General features: G+C 39.6%; 1 protein-coding gene across 1 annotated transcript; it reads right to left on the reverse strand.

Moving 5' to 3' along the window:
- Positions 1-417: 417 nt before the first annotated feature.
- crlf3 (cytokine receptor-like factor 3) lies at positions 418-15,916 on the reverse strand. The gene is made up of 9 exons (XM_014982689.2): positions 15,790-15,916; positions 9,369-9,496; positions 5,967-6,174; positions 5,655-5,742; positions 5,402-5,579; positions 5,082-5,310; positions 4,388-4,526; positions 3,485-3,597; positions 418-2,925 (listed from the first exon to the last, which is right to left on the reverse strand). Exons 2-9 carry the CDS (start codon positions 9,483-9,485, stop codon positions 2,660-2,662), a joined length of 1,338 nt encoding a protein of 445 aa, XP_014838175.2. The 5' UTR covers positions 9,486-9,496; positions 15,790-15,916; the 3' UTR covers positions 418-2,659.
- Positions 15,917-16,635: the final 719 nt, after the last annotated feature.

A 16,635-nucleotide genomic window follows, 5' to 3' on the forward strand; every position in this document is an offset into this window, starting at 1 on the left:
GAGTTTTAGTTCTTCTACTTTACCACTAGGAGGAGGTAAGAATTGACAACAGGAAATTGGAAACTTAAATATTTTCTCCTTTTGACTTTTTTTTCGGTAAGGAAACTATCAGAGTGAAGCTTTCAAGAAAATATTGGCACAAATGAAAGTATTTAAATATTTTTAATTCACTCAATTGTTCAATCCACAAAATGTGTCCCTGCCAAACTTTTTCCTTCCACTGAACTTTCTGTCAATGTTTTGTATGTTTTGTGGTTACACTATCAAACCTAAAGTTTTCCATTCATAAACTAAATTTGTTAGCAGTAAGCTAGCAAACTAATTGAAGTTAAAATGTAGTTGTTTTTATTTAAGATGTAAATTCCACATTTGCATGAAACCAGAAATTTATTTTCAAGAAGCACAAAATGAACAGCAGAAAGTTTATTTTTTTATTGATCCAAAGTGTGAACAACGATGCAATGCACAGTTTTGACCACGAGGTGTCGCCATTTCACCTTCCTCCCGGTACAGGGGGAAGTTTTGTTTTTCATTTCTGAGGTTCTGTTGGTTGATTTCAGGACATTTGTACCATCAACTGAACCCGTTTCCGGCTCCAGTTGTCCTCAGCGAGGATAAAGAAAACATCCACAGATAAATTAGGATTTTAGGCAACTGGAAAAAGTTCGTTGTCATCCAGCATCGAAGCCTTCCTATGGTTCAGTCCCAGACGTGTGCAGGATCCTCATTTAAACTGCTACATGTGAGTAAGTACACATAAATACAACACACTTTTTTTCTTTGACCTACAGATTGAGAAAGAGGTTTAAGAAATTCACAGAAAAAGATCAGACTGAGGTGAATGAACTACGGTGGCGATATGAACCCGGTGGTGTGAATACTGTCGGGATTGTCACAAAAGTCGTAATTCATGGATATTTTATGCTTTTAAGAACCAGTTTGGCATTTTTCTCCAACTCTATAGAGGGACAAAAAGGCAAAAGACATTTTAATGTGAAGGTTTTTGGCTCAAAAATCAGCGTCAGGTGAACGAGCTCCACAGTCTGAAATTAACACAGTTTCACTCCTAGATTAATAGAAAACATATTTTCTCAAAGCTCATTATTCTGGCATTCAAGATGCTTTAGAAGCAAAGATTCATTTAGTAAAAAATGTAACTGCTGCTTTTAGGTGGCAAAGAGTGTGTGCGACATTCACAGTGAGCAAAATTATTTAAAACATCATCCCTCGAGCTGTGAAGCTGCTTCTGTGGTAAAACTAATTAATTGCATAGATTAATATACTTTTAAAAAGTCTCAACAAAACCTGTAAACAACAACAACCCACTCAGTGAGAAGGATCTGGAATAAAATAACAGAAAAATCACCGCTGCAACTACAAAGTCATCAGGACAGACCTAATTTCTCAGATAAATCATTTCTTCACGTACAATGAAACTAGATTTCTGCTCCACTTAAATCTTTATCAGTTGTTTTTCTCTATTGATCAACTTTCTAAGGCGGTTCTGTGATTAAAACGAGAGGAGAAAGCTCAGAGCATCCGACTTGTTCAAATCTTGGGATTGCGTCCTTCGTTCACCACGAACACCAGAATGGAGACGCTGCGAAATTCCCGCCCTTCCCTCTGCGCATGTCAGGTCGCCTAGCAACCGTGACGTGGTTAAATCAGCATTTCTTCACTTACAAACAATGAAACTCTAGATTTCGCCATTTCACCGAAGTTTTTTCTGTTGAAGGTTTTCTTTTAATGTAATTCTTTTGAATTAATTCAATTATAATTAAACATGTCTATGCAAATTACAACAGCTCAACCGGTTTGTGATTAAAATTTTTGTACAGACAACTTTTAATACTAATAAATATAAAAAATAAAAGGTAGTAAAAAAAAACGTAACTTTTCTCCTACTTTGTGAACCACAAAAAAATTCATGTGAAAGTAAACTGAACTCTTCTGCTTAGTATGTCAACATAAAAAATGTAAAAATGAATTATAAAATGCATACTGAATTTCCCCACTTTGTAGGCCCAAAAAAAATCATAAATTAAAATTTTATAATAAAAAAATAAAACTGATTGCGTTGCTTTGACCTTCAAATGTGGCTTTCAAAGGACGCAGCCCCTAAATTTGGACTTTAACCTCAGGAGGAGTTCAGACTCATCTGGATAAACTGTAAAATGGAACCGAGGGAGAATAAAAACACACTTTTTCCTCCAATTCATCATGGGATCCCTCAGGGCTGATTATTAGGCCCACTACAATTCCCCCTTTCATGAGTCAGATTACCTCTCAGCAAAGGTAATAAATACGTGAGTTAAATTTCTCTTTATAGGCTCCCTGATGCATTCTTTCTGTAAATCAGATTTTAACCAACTAAGACAAAAAGCAAATAAAATGTAAGATTACTAAAAGCTGTCACAGGGCTTCATTGCTTTCGTTTTTAAGTACTTGTTTAGAAATGTGCTTAAACTGCTGCTACAGTGAAAAGTTTTATTGAATTTCATTTGAAGGAAACCTGCAGATCCAAGCAAACATGTTTGATAGTCAGCCGCGTTGTCATGATCAAAAGACAAATATTCCTTTGATTTTTTCCCTTGAAAACTTTGTTGGATGGTGGAAAGTTGCGTTGCAGGTAGCGGTGGCAATCGGAGGATTAATTTTCCTAAAACACGAGAACTTTCCAGCCAGAGTGGACGAAGGAGCAGCCGAAGAAGAGGCAGTCCACCGCCTGGTCCACCAGCCAGTCGAACACCACCTCCCGGTTCCCGGAGCCGATCGTCACTCGCAGCTTAAAATGGCTGCCCTCGCTCAGGTTGTTGTTGCTGACGGGTAGCAGATTGACCACCTCCATGTCAAAGGTCACGGCCGAGCCCACGGTGATGGCCGGAAGCTGATTGGTCATCTCTTTGCCGTTGACGAAAACGGCGCCTGGAGGGCAGAAACATGAAAGATCTGTAACTGGTGGGGGACTTTGCAGCAATAAATCTTTTATAATAAGTAAATAATATTTCCTGACTCCAGTTCTCTATAAATCAGGGTTCATACATTTTCCTACAGTAATATTCAAGCTAGGTTTTCAAACTTTGCCAGCAGAATTTAGCTAGAAAAGCGTTTCAATTCACCATCATATGATTTTTATTACTGTACTATCTTTACTATCTTTTTATGTTAGTAGTTACATTCCACAACAGAGACAAGGTAAACTACAATATAACTAAATGCTGAGTTATGAAATGTCTCATCAATAACATTTAATAAGTATATTTCTACTTATTATACTTGCATAGTAAGCATTAGTGTTGGCGATACTGGCTCTATATTTACTTGGCATCATATTGATACCAAAATATGCCTATCAGACACCTCTACTAAACAGTGTTTAACTAATAATAGCTAGCAAGACCCCCTGTAAAACCATAATGAAAAACCCAGAACCATTGCAGCCCTGGCAGTTTTTTCTTGTAGGGTGTTTGTAAAGTGAGCGAACCGTTGGTGGAGATGCAGACAGCTTGGTCTCTCTGCAGCGACTCGTCTCCGCTCTGAGTGTCGATGCAAACTCCCAGGCTGTCCAGCCGATCCATCTGGCCAGCTGCAGAGATCCTGTAAGCACAAACAGGCTGGTTATAAAAGCTAAAAAATATTCTTTCTACCTGCCGTTCACAGCTGCGCTGTAAGGGGGTGGAAAGATTTTCATTAACAAAATGAATCCTTGATCTTCAACACAGAAAAATCATTAACAACTCAAAGTGATTCATATTCTTTTTTTTAATCGCTCTGTGTCCGATAAGCTGCACACAAAGTTGTTGCCATAGCAACTGACTGACAACAGCCCCCTAGTGTATCAGGATTCAACACCAAAAAACACACAGAGAACAAAACATTCAATCTGTTACAGTTTTATGTTTTCAGGCTTGATGTTTATATTGTGATTATTAATTAGCGATCGCTGTGGTAGATTAGCTACAACTGCTATTAGTTAATCTGACACAGCGGTGGTAGATTAGCTAACTGAAACATCTGCTCTACAGAGGATCTGTCAACGTTGGTACTGGTCGCCTTTTTTTCTAACAGACCCAAAACACAGAATTATGCAGCACATCTACATGTTAAGATTGTCAAAGTCAAGCTAGCATAACTGACCTGATGCCCTCTTAGTCACTAGTTTTTGTTTTTATTAAAATTGTTTTCCTGACCTCGTTATCTCGTTGTTGTAGTGTTGACAATTAGCGTAACGTGTACATTTAATATTTAGCATGTTATGTTGACAAGTTGGCAGCTGAAACCAATGATGGTCATCGTTAGCAAGCAGTTTTTTGCACGTGACGTCGCGCTGTAACATTTCTATAGAGCAACATTCTGCAGCGCTACGATGTGTTTGTGTGTGACGTACTTGAAGGTGAGCGTCTGGCCGCAGAAGTAGGTGGGGGCGTTGGAGTACAGGACGGCGCAGCGACTCTGGGCGGAGTCGTTACGCAGGGCGATGTTCTTCCTGCTGCTGAGGATGTAGCCCTCGGTCCCCGAACGCCACTCTGCAGAAAAACAACAGATCCAACCTGGGCCTCTGGACGCTACTGCGGTATTTAACACTCGTCTGTCAGCAGCAGGTCAGCTGCAGGTTTACTTCCCTAATCGGACCAATGGTCAGCTACGCAGCAGAACAGTTTGGGTTTCCTTCACCCAACATGTTGACTAGACTTCCTCCAGTTGGTAAAACTAAAAGCTTCAAAGCATTTTTCTCTTATTTTCTTGATTTTCAGTTTGCAGAAGAAAACGTCACGTGTACGTTTTCCAACTGACGTATCAGGAACAACTGATCACAGTTCCTGATCAACTGTGAGAGTCGATCAGGAACGTTTTGTTTGTAAAGCGTTGTTACAGTTCAGTCACTACTGCCCCCTGCTGGTTTAAAACTGAACTGATTTAACTGAGAAGCAGAAGAAACGAAAGAAGAATTTAAATTTGGGATTCGGATGGATGGATGATTCAGTTCAGAATCATCACAGCAGTGGCACTATAACTCAGAGCGTCTGTCCATCCTTCCCTTCCTCCCAAATGAGAACCGGGTCAGAACCGGAGCCCCGTACCGTGCGGAGCCAGGGTGGTGTAGCCCGTCTGCGGGACGCTCCAGGGGCTCCACTCGGTGCGGCCCTCGCCCCGGGCGCTGACCCGGAACAGGTGGTCCGAGTGCGGGTCCAGATGCAGAACCAGGAACTCGCACTCCCGGCCGATGTAGGCGTCCTCGTACTGGCTCCCCCCGCTGCCCGACCGCCGGTACTGCAGCCGGTAATCTGCAGCAGCAAAGTCCTCATCCACCTGCAAATCAGGACGTACAGATATTAAAAAAAATAAAAATCAGTTTCACATTGAAAAGTTTTTTATTTTTCTGGAGCGTTGCCATGCCGACCTTGCACCAGCGGACCAGGATGCCGCCCGGCCGCTCCTGTAGCTCCTCTATCTGGACGGGCGGATGGGAGGAGACGGCGCCGTGGCGGGACACTTTGTCCCTCAGCAGGCTGAGGACGGAGTCGTCCAGTTGGGCCGAAACACACGGGACGTCCACCAGAGCCGGGACCTCGGGAAGGCTGGAAAACACACAGAAATCAGCTGCAGCAACGCCGGATCGATGCCGCAGCGGCGCGGAGCGTTTTCTCTGCTACCTGTCCAGCTGGATGTGCATGGCTTTCTTCGTGAAGCTGCCCAGTTTGTCCTCCTTCTCTCCCAGACCGCAGCGCAGAGCAGCTTCTCCTGCAGACAGTCATTATAATCATGAACACATTAAAATAAACAAGCAAAACTGTCCTCCAAAAAAAGGGCTAGTTAAGACCGAAGCACCAGACTGGAGCGTTTTATCATCCAGTTTTTGGTAGAAGGAGAAAAACGATAAATCATGCAAATGGAAATTACTGGGGTCGTTTCATTGTATCATGCGGTTAATTGATTGATTGATTAACTGTTTGAATCAAACCCACCCTCTCTCAGCAGCTCGTCGGCCTGCCCCACGCCGTGCTCGATGAGGCTCTGGCAGTCGTCCAGAGGCTTGATGCTGTCGGCCTCGATGGCGTCGACCTCGGCCAGCAGGCCGGCCAGCCGCTCCGACAGCAAGCGGCCGGCCGCCGCCTGCAGTTCCGTGAAGTGCCTCTTGAGGGCCTCGCGAGCCTGGCCGGAGCTGCCCCGGATCTGAGGAAGAGGCCACATGTAGTCACATCATGGCATTTCAATCAGGCCTGGAGGGACTTTGACTAGGACATTGGAACATATAAACCATTGATTGAAAGCTGAAGTTGCTTCTCTAGTAAATGCTGATATTTTTCCCCACTTTGGCTCTGTGCTAAGATGTATCTAAACTAGCGATGAATCGATTAATCGTGATGAATCGTCAACTAATTTACCTATCGATTAATTATTAACTGGAGTATACAGTCTCAAAAAAGACCAATTTTTGATATACATGATACTAGAATGAAATGCAGTTTTACCAGAACAAAAGTCAAATGAGAAGAAAGTCACAATATTATTTATGTAAAGTAATTAATTTACATTCACTTAATGAATACTTTCATTGCAAAATACATATTTTAATGTATTTGTAACACAGGCATCACTATCTACAATAACTCAATTTGACTTAATATGACTTGCACAACATTTATTTTCTCTTTGGGATCAATAAAGTATTTTTTAATTTCAATATGTGTAAAAAAAAAAAAAAAGGAAAAATCTGCAGAAGGTGGCAATTTTTTAATACGGTGAATTAAATAATATTTAAAAATTAAATTAATTCCATTAATTTTTCAGTAAAAGTATTTTATTTTGTATTTAGTACTTAATAAAAAAGATTCACCCTCTGCTGCAGGGTCAGATTAATTTTTTAATTTTTAAAAATTAAGTAATTCTTATTAATTCTTCAATTGTTTTTTTTTAATTAATTTTATTATTCTAATTTTATTTCTTATTTTTATTTATCTATAATCATATCTGAATTGGACATGCAGCTAAAATCCCAGCCTGTTACACCAGTAGCTGGTCAGGAAGTCGAAGAGTAAACCATGTTTCAGTTCCTCTTGTTCACACACACACACACACACACACACACACACACGCACGCAGGCACGCACACACACCTGCACACAGACACACACACACGTAGGCACACGTAGGCACACGCAGGCACGCACACACACCTGCACACAGACACACACACACGTAGGCACACGTAGGCACACGCAGGCACGCACACACACACACACCTGCACACAGACACACACACGTAGGCACGCACACACACACACACACACAGAGCGAAGTCGGAGGGATTTCACAACGCGAGCAGAGAGACAGGAAGCGGAAGTCTGATTAACAGCAGCAGATAAAACATGGAGGCCGTGACAGAAAGTGGAAACACACACCGACTTTTTCCAGAAAACTTTGTCAGACAATGCAGGAATAGTTTTCCAAAAATGTTTGGACTCCTCCTCCTGCGATGGAGCTGATAAGATTGTCCTGGATCCCAAACATCCTGCTATCTCCTGCTAGCCCTACTCTCACTGCGGGTTTGTGTTTCCTGCTGTCTGTGTCATGGGAACGCTGGGAACGTTGGGACACAAACTGGGATCACATGAATCATTCGTCTGCAGGCTTCGAGGTTATCTTCTCCCTACATGTCCTCACATGCTGCTGAAACCCTTATTTTCCAGGTTTTTCCTCCAACAGCAGCAGAAAAACAAGCCAATAAAAAACTTTATTGATCCAACAGGGAAATTAAATCTTGAAAGAATTTATCTCCAGTAGCAGTCAGTGCTGCAACAAATCTGAAGAGGCCTCTGACTAAAGTTTTTGTAAACAGCAGAATCAGTTGCTAGCAGCTCTGCTAATCCACCTCCTTTGCTTGTGCTGCTTGTCTTTAAATCTCTGTCTGTCCGTACGATTAGAGACGTTGGAGTTGGGGATAAGAGACAGGTTGAACTTCTCCCTCTCTGCTCTGCTTTCTGTGAACCCTCCATTTCACCTCCTCTGGGATTTGGGGTCAAAGTTCAGGTACTATTCAAGCTTTTGAGATGAACCTAGTTGTAGATAATGCGTCGCCACGGTTACGCATCATAACTGTCTAAAAGTTAAAATAGAGGAATAATTCTCCAAAACAGCAACAATTTAACCAGCAAATTGATTAACCAATCAGAACAGAGCAGATCCGACTACTGCCACCACGGTGGTGCTGTGCTACATGCTACATGCTAATCTGCGACCCAGAAGCTGCTTGATACAGACTTTTTAAAGTAAAAAAAAAGCAGAAACTTTTAAAATTATTTTATACATTTTTTAAATATTTATTTAATTTAGTACATTTTTGTAATAAAAAATATGGAAAAATATATTTTTAAAATGTCTAATTTTAATTTTAAAAATAATACTAAAGATGGAGATTTTATACAACATCAACGATAATTGATTTTAAATATTCAGACTTTTTGCATTTTCTTGCAAGTTCCACATTTATCTGGTGATTTTTACCCAAAAACCGACTTTGCTGCACCCAGATCTGCTTATGATTAATTTATTAGAAAGAGCGATCAAAATCCTGACTTAATTGGTGTCAGAAATTATCAAATGTTGTTCCATTTTTTCCAACTGATAAGAATATTTGCTATATAATATATAATGTTTGTTTTCTGCAAACATCAGGACTGGTTTGTCTTTAACCTTTGAGTTTGGAGCAGACATGCTTCATGTTTCTCGTTTTTCTTCCTGTCATCACTCCTCTCAGCTGCTCAGCAGAAACAGGAAATGGCTGCATTGTTTACTAGTGAGCAGCTGGACGCTAAAACTCAACAGCAGGGGAAGGAAGAGATCCAGCAGAAAACCGACTCCTGAGAAAACTCTGGGATCGGCCTGCAGGGGTCGGAACGGGTCCAGACTTTCCTTTAGCTTCACTAATCAGTTAGTTTTATTTGTTTTTAGAGTGTGTTGGCTAGCTTTTATTAGTTATTATTAGCAAAAATATAGTTTAGTTTTAGTTTAGTTAAATATTGCTTAGTTTTAGTTTTTATTAGTTAAATATTTTGTTTTCTCCTAATTATTTAAAATTAGGAGAATAAAAAAATCAATTTCGTATTGGTTTGAAGGGCTAATAAATAGATTCATAAACACAAAACCAAAGGATGTTATGTCTATAATTTCAGTATACTTTAGTTTTAGTTTAATTGCACCATGTAGTTACAGTTACTTAATATTTATCCATTAATTACTGCTTTTTTATTCATTTCAATTAAGGAAAATGTTTTCTGAATTTCAGTTTTTGTTAGTTTCAGCTGTGATGACGTTGGGCAGCCGGCGGCGGCTCTCACCCCAGGGCGTAAACACGGGGAGGGCGATACCTGTTTGCGCGCCTGGTTGAGGCCCTGCAGCCGCTGCTGCAGCTCGCTGCGGTAGTTCTGCGCCGCCTCGATGCTCTCCTTCGCCTCCTGCAGCAGCAAGTCCACCTCCACAGACATCCTCCCGCCTCCTGACGGAGAAAAACAGATTTTTATTAAAAACGGAAAAACAATGGAGCCAGGAGAGAGAAAACGGCAGAGCGACGTCGGTGAGAGGAGAGCAACAAAATGTCAGACAGCAGATCTGATTGTCCAGAATAACCGGTTTCATATTCGCTGCATTTCTGACTGCATTGCTGTTGTGACTGCATGACCACAGGAACAGAGAGACAATGGAGGAGCAGAAAACTGAGACTGTTTCTACCATAATATTAAAACAGCTGGAAGATTACAACAAAACGATCACTAGAATAACAACAAAACACTAGAATAACAACAAAACACTGGAATAACAACAAAACACTAGAATAACAACAAAACACTAGAATAACAACAAAACACTAGAATAACAACAAAACACTGGAATAACAACAAAACACTGGAATAACAACAAAACACTGGAATAACAACAAAACACTGGAATAACAACAAAACACTGGAATAACAACAAAACACTGGAATAACAACAAAACAATCACTAGAATAACAACAAAACAATCACTAGAATAACAACAAAACACTGGAATAACAACTGGAGCTCATCGATTCACTAGAACAATAAACTAAGTGGCAATTAAATACTGTAAGATGTGGATATCCACCCATCCAACCATCCATCCATCCATCCATCCATCCATCCATAAAATCATCCATGCATCCATAAAACCATCCATCCATCCATCCATCCAACCATAAAACCATCCATCCATCCAACCATAAAACCATCCATCCATCCATCCATCCATCCATCCATCCATCCATCCATCCATCCATCCAACCATAAAACCATCCATCCATCCATCCATCCATCCAACCATAAAACCATCCATCCATCCATCCAACCACAAAACCATCCATCCATCCATCCAACCATAAAACCATCCATCCATCCATCCATCCATCCATCCATCCATCCATCCATCCATCCATCCATCCATAAAACCATCCATCCATCCATCCATAAAACCATCCATCCATCCATCCATCCATCCATCCATGAAATGAAATGAAATGAAATTTTATTCGAACATGATACAAATATAAAAATAAAATTGTGCACAGTAACAAGGAGTGCATAAGAAAGAAGAGAAAATACAGATTTTTTTGTTTCAGTTAACATATCATGCTCAAAATGGGGTAGGAAGAAGTGAGAACTTATAAACTCCTACCCCTAAACACTTGAAACTTTAGAGTCCTACTGTCATTAAAAAAATCAAAATCAAAGTGGCAGTCAGAAGTAACAGTTACTAATATTTACCTATACATTTTCCCATTTTATGCTGGTTTGTCTTTCTAAACCCTTACACCAAGTTATCTGCAATACACACCTTATTGCTTTCTGTCACCCGTATGTGTATCTATTGAAAATTACCTCTTTGTACTTTCTTTTGAATTGTGTTAAACTATTGCTTTGTTTTAAATCTTCATGTAACTTGTTCCATAACTTTACACCTTTAATTGAAATACAGAAGCTTTTTCTTGTTGTTCTAAAATTGCGGATCTTGAAGTTTGAGTGACCCCTTAAGTTATACCCCCCTTCTCTTTCAGAAAACGTGCTCTGTATGTGCTCAGGTAACAACTTTTTAGATACTTTGAACATAAACTGAGCCATTTTAAATTCTACAAGCTCGTCAAATTTGAGAATTCTGGATTTTATGAAGAGCGGGTTTGTATGCTCATAATAACCGACATTATGGATGATTCTAATGGCTCGTTTCTGTAGGACGGTTACCGGATGTAAAGAGCTCTTGTAATTAACTCCCCACACTTCACAGCAATATGATAGATATGGTAAAATCAGAGAGTTATATAGAATATGAAGTGATTTAACATTCAATACATGTCTAGCTCTAGCCAATATGGATATACTTCTACTGAGTTTACTCTGTAAATGTTTAATATGAGGTTTCCAACTGATTTTGTCATCTATTATTAGACCGAGGAACTTATTAGCAAAAACCCTTTGTAGAGTTACGTCCTCTATTTGAACTTGGATTTCAGTATTTTTATAACAGTTCCCAAAGACCATGATTTTCGTCTTGTCCAAATTTAGGGATAATTTGTTATGGTCAAACCATATCTTTAACTTACTAATCTCTGAAGTGACTGTTGAGAGAAGATGCTCTAAATTGTCGCCAGAGGCTAGAATATTTGTGTCATCGGCGAATAAGATAAATTTTAATACATTGGACACTTTACTGATATCATTTATATAAAGATCCATCCAACCATGAAACCATCCATCCATCCATCCATCCATCCATCCATCCATCCATCCATCCATCCATCCATCCATCCATCCATAAAACCATCCATCCATCCAACCATCCAACCATAAAACCATCCATCCATCCATCCATCCATCCATCCATCCATCCATCCATCCAACCATCCATCCATCCATCCAACCATAAAACCATCCATCCATCCATCCATCCAACCATAAAACCATCCATCCATCCATCCATCCATCCATCCATCCATCCAACCATAAAACCATCCATCCATCCATCCATCCAACCATAAAACCATCCAACCATCCATCCATCCATCCAACCATCCATCCAACCATCCATCCATCCAACCATCCATCCATCCATCCATCCAACCATAAAACCATCCATCCATCCATCCAACCATAAAACCATCCATCCATCCATCCATCCAACCATAAAACCATCCATCCAACCATAAAACCATCCATCCATCCATCCATCCATCCAACCATAAAACCATCCATCCATCCATCCATCCATCCAACCATAAAACCATCCATCCATCCATCCATCCATCGAGGTAATGATTCGGTCGATGAACTCAGGGATTTTCCTCTGCTCTAAAATTCTTCACTTCTTGTGGAAATGCTTCTGTTGTTGCTATGGAGATGAGAAACATCTTTTAAATCTTATCCTGAGTCTTTCTAACGACCTGCATCATATACCAGAGAAAAACAACCTGCAGAACATTTTGACTCGTTTGTACCAACAACAAAACCACTTCCTGTTTCACCTGGCTACTACTAACCCACCAGTCGCTTAAAAGCCACTTCAGCAGGTATTTATGTAACAATTGCTAAAATCACCGTGATAAATTTACGCAACAAACCTTTCCAGTCTGGACTACAGTTTGCAGACTGAAAGTCGGTTAATGAAGCGCTTCCTGTGAACTTTAAATCATTATCAAAGGTCACAGAAATAATCTATTTGGTTATTTTGGCTTCGTGTTAATGCCAAAGTCACAGGCTGTGCAGAAAATGATAAAACATGGAACAAAGTAACGTCAATAACTGTTAGAGCTTTAAAAATCAGGAACAATTACTCAGCATTGTGAGCAGGAAGGCAGCCTGACATCAACTTTGATGTTTTTAAAGGAAATCTGCTGAAAAATGCGAGAAAATAAAATCCATCAAAAACCTCAGAAACTGAATGAAAACTTGATTTTAAACCATCAACAGGCAAAAATCTCTAGATGAATCCACAGCATTGAACATTGATGGAAAACCACCAGGTGGAGTTTCAAACCGCTTCATCGCCTCTCCTGCTGGTTTCACATCATCAGAAGTGAAAGCAGCGACTCTGCCTGGCTCTGCGCTGCGGTCGGCCGCGCTTCCTTTACAGCGTCTGAAGAGGAAGTCACCAGGCAGCATCAAACTTCACCTTTTAAAGTCTGCAAAGTCTCCTGTAGAACACGTGTCATTCATGCATCTTCAAAACCAGCTGAAAAGCGGTCCAACCAATCAGCAACAGAATAAGGCTGTGTGTGTTGCTGATTTTGGAGATTATGGATGAAGATTATGGATGGAGTTTCTCAGGTCAAAACGGCGCAGTTGACCAACACATCCAATCAATCATGACTGAATCAACTCTTGGATGCAAAAAACTCTTCCTCTGTTAGAATCTGGCTTGGAGGAGATTCTGGTCCAAAACACAAAGGTGTCTGGACTCAACATCGGCTCTTTTTGGAAATAACACAGTTCTGTAGCGGTTAGCAGCAGTGAATCAGTATCTCAAAATCCAGGTCTTGAGCTAGAAATCCAGGCCTTGAGCTAGAAAACAACAGAAAGCCTTCATTTTCGGGTTGAAAACGAAGGCCTGCCACCCAAACTGGAGGAGTTTACGTATCTCGGGTCGATAGATGGATCGGTGTGGCGTTTGATCCTGTTTATCGTGGTGAAGAGAGATCTGAACAGAAAGGCAAAGCTCCTGATTTACTGACTGATCTGCATTTCTCCTTCATTTAAGTGCATGTGCTTTGGGTTGTGACCAAAAGAATGAGATTTCACAAGGATGCATTCACACCGGTCCTGTTTAATCTGATTTAATCAAACTGCGGTTGGCTTGTCTAGAAAGGTTCGCTTTGGGAGGTGAATGTGTAATGAACCTCGGTCTGAGTTTGGTTGAAGTGAACTCTGGTTCGGTTCGAATGCTTTGTTTCTTTTAGAAAGGTGTTTGTATTTGCAATATTTTAAAAATGTGGCCCAAAATAAAGCTAAATGAACCATCTCTGCATCTGAATAAGCTCGCACTGTATCTGTGTTTACATTCATATGAATGCAAATATGGGGTTAAAGAAATATGCAGGCATCCACTCGCTCAGTGGCTTTGACATAAACAACACCCACTACTGTTCTGTCGCTTCTTTCTCCTGACAGAGTGCGTTCAGAGGAACAAGAGCTGAAATTATACACCCTCTGCACAATGTGCTGCTCCTCTCTTTGTCTGCTTAGAAACTCAGGCTTGTTTTCATTTCACAGAACACCTTTTATGTGTGTTCGTGATGCAAAGATGACAAGAAACAAGTGGATAAAGGTTTCTGTTTCATGTTGTTGGAGTAAACGGAGTAAATTTTCAGCAGAGTATTTAGGTCAGTCTGCACCCCGTTTCATGGCTTCCATAATTTATCTGTTGTTTTTGTGTCTTTTCTGCAGCTCCTGCATGCCTTTAACAAAATGCATAAGCTCTGACTAACAGGAGAGTTATGAGAAGCACTCTGCTGCAAACTCTCACAATTATTATTAGAGCACAGCAATGACGAAACTATAACACGAGAACATGTCTAAACTCGATCAGAATGACTTCCTTATTTCTGTAGTTATTTGTGAAGTTAACCCTCCATCCACCACGCTCAGATCAGGACATTAAAGCTCAACAGCACCTCATTTGTCTCATGTAAACCTCAAAAGGTGCCTTTTCTTAAACGGAGAGAACATAATTCCATTAGAAAATTGGGCATTTTTAATTTTGCACCACTCTCAGCAAGTAGTGGCACCCTATGCTAACACAACTAATATTTATTTTAAATAATGTGTTCATAAAAATTCGGCACACAATCTGTTCACTTAGCAACAAAATTAGTCTTAAATAAATGCACTACTTTTTAAGCTATGATGGAAAAACACGATGCGATGATCTGAAGTTGGCATCTGATTCCGCACCTGAGTGAAATTCTGTATCTGATCCTGATTTAAAGGGCAATTCTAATAAACCCTTGAAAATCTGAACTACTTGAAATAGTCAAATAATAACTGAATTATTCAACATTTGTTTATTATTATCAAGCCTTTATGATACTGCAGTATGTGCAGTATTATTGCTATCCTTCTAGAAAATTAACTTGCTTGAGTCAAACTAGATACATAAAAAAATATTATATTCACATTGAAAACTGTTATTTTGAGACAATTTACAAGTCACCAAATTCACTTAAAGATCATATTTTCAGCCTAGAATAATTCAATGTATGACCAGTCTCAACACTAATTTCCAAGCATCACTCTGCTAATTCTGGTCTAAACAGCTATAATACCAGAAAAATGTTTAATTTTGAACGTCCACAACATAATAATAGTTTTATTTCGATTTATAGAATATAAATTCAGTTTACAATAATAAAGTTCATATTTGATCTTTGAACTACAGCTGATTATTTAAAAACTGTGAAATAGCCCTTTACTCAATCGGAAGCACCAAATCACAAACGAACTTCAGCACCGTGCTCGCTAAAAAGTTGAGATGTTTCACCTCCAAATGAGATTAAAAGAAAGCATTTTGATCTAAATCTGTGCTGCAGAATAAAAATAAAGTCTCTTTGATAGAAAATTTGGTCAGTAACTAGCTTAGATCAGGTTAGTTTGTTTTGGTCAAAAAGACAATGAAACTCGGCTCATGGCTGAGAGAGCAAGCACAACATCTCCATTAAGTCCGGAGGAAAACAACAGCTGCGGTGATACACCCCATTCTGAAACAAAAAGAAAATCAAAACCAACCTGTTTCAGTGTTTTCTGGCCGCCATTTAATCCTAACTGTCAACGATCAGCTCGGAGTCGCCGATGCGCCGCTCCACATATGCCGAAGTTTAGCCCAAGTCCAAAAATGACACTTCCGAGGCTTTCAGAGAGTCAACCAATCAGAAACTAGATCCTTCAAAGTGACCGAAATTCCAGCCAATTAGATTACGAGATGATGAATTCTGCCCGCCTTAAAGAAACGGTCCCTGTGAGTAAACTGGAGCTGATGAAATAAGTTGATAAAAGGCCAAATTTATTTTCGATAAGGTTTTTAAATTAATATTAATATTGCTTTAGGTTGTTTAGTTATATAAACACAAAAGGTAGTTTGAAAAGTGTCTTAATCTCATATTTAGGCGGGATAAACTGGTTGCAGTTATCTTAGGTTTTGACTTTATAACGGCTATTATTTGGTCATAGCAACAGCGTACCACATGTACAAACCTCATTAGTTTAGTTAAATTTTATAAAGTATCTTGTAAAATTACAGTAAAAATACAAACATGTAAATGTAAACGATATAGTAATATATTGTTTTTAAAATTTGTGTGATTTACAAACCAACCAATTAATTATGTTTGTAAAATGTATGTTTGCTTTGAAGCAATGAGGAGGAAATAGGTTCAACTTGGGCAGTACGAAATAAACTTCCTGAAAGCACAGCTGGGATTTATTAGTAGCCAGCGCCCTCTAGCGGTTCACGGTGAATGTAATTTATCTTTAAATTCCCTCAATCAAAACAAATAAAAAAGTATCTTTCCAACATTTCTTCGAATAAAAATCTGAAGTGTGAGATGTGCATTTCTATTCCTTCAGCCCCACTAA

This window comes from Poecilia mexicana, unplaced genomic scaffold (genome assembly GCF_051168715.1).
Source record: "Poecilia mexicana isolate PSO_F unplaced genomic scaffold, ASM5116871v1 scaffold_8, whole genome shotgun sequence".
In the NCBI taxonomy this organism is placed as follows: Eukaryota; Metazoa; Chordata; class Actinopteri; order Cyprinodontiformes; family Poeciliidae; genus Poecilia; species Poecilia mexicana.